General features: G+C 41.4%; 1 protein-coding gene across 1 annotated transcript in view; it reads right to left on the bottom strand.

Moving 5' to 3' along the window:
* LOC103130441 (hepatitis A virus cellular receptor 1-like) overlaps positions 1–3,571 on the bottom strand; it is an 18,364-nt gene extending 14,793 nt beyond the window's left edge. Inside the window, exons 1-2 of the mRNA XM_016665930.1 lie at positions 3,437–3,571; positions 3,204–3,324 (exon numbers count right to left, since the gene is read on the bottom strand). Coding sequence (XP_016521416.1) covers positions 3,204–3,315 — 112 coding nt within the window. The 5' untranslated portion in view covers positions 3,316–3,324; positions 3,437–3,571. The remainder of the gene's footprint in view (positions 1–3,203; positions 3,325–3,436) is intronic.
* Positions 3,572–5,233: the final 1,662 nt, after the last annotated feature.

Here is a 5,233-nt window from a genome sequence, read left to right as displayed (position 1 = left end):
TGTCCAATTTGTTTCCAAATCCACCGAACTCTGAATGCAACGACCGAAGTTCAGCTAGCACCGTGCTAAGGTCACACATGCTATCAATGCTAGCGGCCCCCTCTTTGTCTTGATCTGCTACCGAAGTATCAGTTTTAGCTGGTTTTTGGGAACCGCGTTTTCGTGTGAAAATATCACAGTCCTTAAGAGTGGTCGATTTTGACATTTTCGGGTCCAGATTATGTTTCTAATCCTGGGTTTTTCAAAGTTTTGGTGCAGGTCTCACGGAGCATCCACTTTAAGCTGCCATCTTAGTTCGCGGCTCCACAGCGCCCCGCCTAGCATCACACTTTGATGTAACAAAGATGGCCAGCAGATTATTAGTGAGCTGGAGCTTAGAAACTTTATTAGAAAATAATGCTATAACTCCTGACACGATTAATTTTCATGTGGATGCTCAGACAGAACGTGCGTTTCTTGACGAAAACATGTATTTAAGGAAATAGAAACACAAAAATATACATTTCTGCTTTTATTTTTAATTATGTCAGTCTTGGTGCTCCATAGTCATGTCAGGGAAATAACTAAAACATGCAGGATATCACCTCTTGAGGACTGACTTAGACACTACTGTAAGTAAAGTTTAACTACTGGTGAATCACCGCAGTGAAGTTAGTTTCAAGTTGGATATTCGATATTCGAGCTCTGCGGAGTAAGCGGCGTTTAGTTCAAGGTTGATCCGATTTATGAACGCTACTCTCGGCCAGCGGTTCTCCACCACTCCCGGCCGCAGCGCCCGAAGGTTCACTTAGGGACTATCAACAAATTACCGAACCAAACATTCCTGTCAAAGAAATGTTAATAAATGCCTTGACTTGTGACCAACTAACTAATTGTCAATGCCAATTCATACTTTTACATGAGCCACAATATCATCTATTAAATTTTAAAGTCATATACCAGTGTTGTAGTACTCGAGATCGGTCTTGGTCTCGAGAGCATTTTTTGATGGTCTCGGTCTCGTCTCGGTCTCGGGCGCTGAGGACTCGGCATTTTATTTCAAGACCAGTCGAGACCGCAACTGTGAAAATACCACTAAACGTACAGCAGACTGTCCAGTTTATTTAACATGTTGTTTTCAGTGGATGCAAAACGCACCGATTAAAATCCAACCAATAACATGTTTCTGTTAATCCACCTCCCTCCCCCAACCTTCCACTCGCACGCGGCGCTCCAAGACATGCACAGTGGTTTTCTCTCAGCGGCAGAAGATGTCGGTCTAATCGTCAGTAATATAATATCGCTGCATAAATCATAAGAAATCCGATGGCCACAGCTAACTCAGCAGCGCTTCGCTTTCACAGACGGTGGGGACAACGTCTAACTTTTTTCGTCACTTAGAAAAGTAGCTCAAAGAAGGTAAGCCCCGTTAACGTGATGTTAGCAAAGCTAGCTGTACAGAGACACATAAGCATTGTGATGAAAAAAAAGTCACTCACTGCCTGAATTATTGTGCGGAGATGTTGACTGACTTGTCGCATATATGGGACAATGCTGTGTCCAAAAGTCTTAAATATAGTTATGTGACATTCAGGAACAGTCCGATTCTTCTGAACGGCCCTTTACTTAGGGTTAGCTGCAATAGCCATCATTATTTCATGTAATTATGTACATTGGTATTTTTTAAATTAACAAATAAATAAAACACAAGAATGAAAGAGCACGCAGAGCATGCACATTGCTCTATGATTGTTTTTGTTCAAAGTGGCAGCTGTAATGTCTGCCATGGTGTCAGACTACCTGGTTTCATGTACTGGGATATAGAGTGAAAACAGTCACGATGAGCGCCTTCTGTTTGGTTACTTCTTGCTTGTTGCTCCTTGATCAGTGTTCATAGTTGAGCGTTATTTACCGTCAGGGCATTGCCTCAATTGCTATGTTTAATGGTGCAGATAGTGGTGGTTTCTGACATGAGCAATATGGGCAAACACCCAGGGCGTTATCTTTTTAGGGATGGCACAAGTCCGCCGCGGATTGTAGCACAAAGATGGAAGCAAAGCAGAACAAAGTTTGTTCTGCTTTTAATAGTGGTAACATTTATTAAGTATTTAATATCTAGGTGTTTTTATGAGAAAATGGATCTTTGAGATCAATTTGAGAAGCAATTTTGATCATATTTCACCATTTTATCGTGTCCTGTAGCACGGGGCGCTGGTCTTGGTCTTGTCTCGGTCTCGATACGCTCTGGACTTGGTCTTGGCTGAATGCTGCTTCTCCTCGTTTGGTTCTGGTTCTGGATGCAGAACAGAACCAGAAGACCTGACTGATTTAAAACTTATACCAGCAGATGCATATTTTGGCAGGTCGGAAATCCATATTGCCCAAAAATGCATCCAAATGCTAATTGGGGGAAATAAAGAGTTAATGGTGAAATAATTTTTTTCTACATAATCAGAGTAGTTCTAAGAACTGCTAGTATAAGTTTTAAATCAGTAGGATAGTATTTGAGGAGAATAAAGAGGGGATGCATATTTTGGCAGGCTCAAAATCCATATTGCACAAAAATGCATCCCTGTGCTAATTGGGGGAAATAGAGCTGAAAGGATTTCACCTTTTAATGACACTTGTTCTCTGAGCTAATGCTATAAGTTTCATATCAACAGGATGGATGCAAATATTTTCAGGCTCATTAATTAAAATGCATTCCCTCCTACATTAACAGACTGGAAAGTTATGCATGATGTAAAATGTTCTACATAATGGGCCTCTGTTATTATGGTATCAAAAGAAAAAACAGAGAATTTCAAACCATTTGCGGAGAACGTTTTCAACAGACACGGACTGAAAAAAGTTCGACTCATATGTGTCAATAAAGGTGTAAAAACCGTATTTATTTAAAGTAACTTGCGAAATAAAACCCACCATTTTAGGGATTACATGGTTAAGAAACGTGATAATGTTACAAATTTCCTCTTCGGTCATATTTCAGTCTGTTTTCTCGTCAATATGCGAGAGAACAGAGCGATGCGCGCTCCCGCGACAGGGGATGCAAATTTGGGCAGGCATGCGTTTCTGGGCATAACACCGGGAGCGGTGGAGAACCGCTGGCCGACATTAGCATTCATAAATCGAATCAACCTTGAGCTCAATGCCGCTTACTCCGCGGAGCTCGAATATCGAATATCCAACTTGAAACTAACTTCGCTGCGGTTGCTGAATCTCACCTGCAGCAGAGACAAACTGCATGAAGACCACAGACAGCAGGAGCAGAGACGCAGTCAGAGAAGAATCCATTTCCTGGTTGGTTCGGCCTCTCCGGTAGAAGCTCGGATTCATGCGACGTTTCTACGTGGAAAACATTTTGTCGAAGTGATTTGAATTTGTCATATCACTGAAGTTTAACTTAAAACATAGCAAGCTGTTAGAACAGCGGTGGAACTATAATAAATTAAATAACCTCTGAGAAAGCGAAGACTCACAACGCGTTGAGGCTGAACCCTGCAGAGGCGGAAAGGGTGGAGGTGAAGGTGGAGCTTATGATGCGTTCCAGTGGTAATGAAAAACTGGGAAATCCCGACTACCCAGACAGAACAATCAACGGGCACACCCTACGATGTCGGATTTCTCAATATGAAACTGGGAGCAACTCCAACTATCCCCAGATACGTCTTGTAATGCTGCATTCAGACCGAACACGATTTGAGCGTCAGGAACTTCCGGCTTACGACAAGGACCTCGCTGCAGCAAACAGAAAGGGGCGGGCATAGACATAATATAAGAGTAGACCCCGCATTGGCCGCTCCGGCGCAGGAAATACGGCGGCCATCTTGGAGCGGTATACCCTCCTACTTTGTTTAAACAGCAGAAGATGCCTCAGCACTGAGGGATGTTGTTGTTCTGATCGATGGATTATTGATGTGAGGACAGACAACATTTCACAAGTAAGATGGACATATTATTGTGTATATATTGTGATTAGAATATTACTTTACTGTATTTATGTCCACCGGCGAGATACCAGCTAATATTAGCTACAGTGCTTGGTGTAATACGGGTTCAGCCCCGCTATGAAGGCTAACTGAGATTCTGTTAGTCTAAAAACATTAATTATTCTCTAACATTGACTTAGATTATCTGACACAAGGGCCTATATTAGAAATGAAACAATATAACACATATTATAAAACTTATATGTAACATTCACCAGTAAAGCTAACACAGGTGGTAGAGACTATTATTTATATGTAATTCTTTCACTAGTAAGATACATCCTAAATCTTCCGTTTTTGTTTTGAAGGTTTCATAAAGACACAATGTGAGGAAGAAGAGGGAGATAAAGAGAGACGGATTCACTGCAGCACGGATGGATCTCATCGGATTTTGGACTCAATCTCAGCTGCTGAATCTCTCTGAAGCTGGAACTCGTCGGCTGAAAAATATACATGCTGAACTATGTATTAAAAACATACTTAAATAATACAATTGTTTATAAATGTAGCTTTGATAGATGTTTGAATATGGTTTCCAGTAACAAAGTGTGTTATGATCGATTAAATCCGCTGATACGTCATTGTGCTGCTAAACACATAACGCTGAGTGGAGTGGTGGACCGCTCCAAGATGGCCGCCCTAAATCTCGTCAGCGACAATAGGCGAGAGCGGTCCATGAGGCGTCTATCCTTATATTATGTCTATGGGGGGTGGGGGGGGACCACTGTCGGTCTCATACCTTATTTGGAAATGGGACCATTGCATTCCGGAAGTGAAGGGGGCGCTATTTTCTATATTATCAGCGGTCTCCCGTTTTAAGCTAAATCTGTGATATAGCTTCATCTGTAGGAAGGAGTTTCACTCTCATTGTATTTGAACTTCTCTCTTTTATTTACTTCAGCGCAGCTCACAGTTTTTAACAATTTCCGTTGCTTTCTGTGTACTTCTAAATCTGCTCCTTTCTCGCATCTTTTCAGCCTACCACTGCCTCTAGTGGCGTGGGGGTGGTAGCACAACTAATATAAATACATTACTAAATCAGAATACCAAAGTCTTTATTATTATTTATTATTAATTCTCGCATAACTGGAACCGCAAAAGATAAAGTCAGTCACAAAACAACATACCTTTTAATTTTCTTAAGGAAGTAGAGCTAATTAAATGACATAAACAAGACCTGAAAGTCGTTCCAGTTTCACTCGATGGCCAACCTGTTGAAACTGGCAAGTTTTAAATACCTTGGATCATTCCAGGACAGTCAGCTC

The sequence above is a fragment of the Poecilia formosa genome, unplaced genomic scaffold (genome assembly GCF_000485575.1).
Source record: "Poecilia formosa unplaced genomic scaffold, Poecilia_formosa-5.1.2 Scaffold636, whole genome shotgun sequence".
In the NCBI taxonomy this organism is placed as follows: domain Eukaryota; kingdom Metazoa; phylum Chordata; class Actinopteri; order Cyprinodontiformes; family Poeciliidae; genus Poecilia; species Poecilia formosa.
This window is presented reverse-complemented; position numbering and strand designations above follow the sequence as displayed.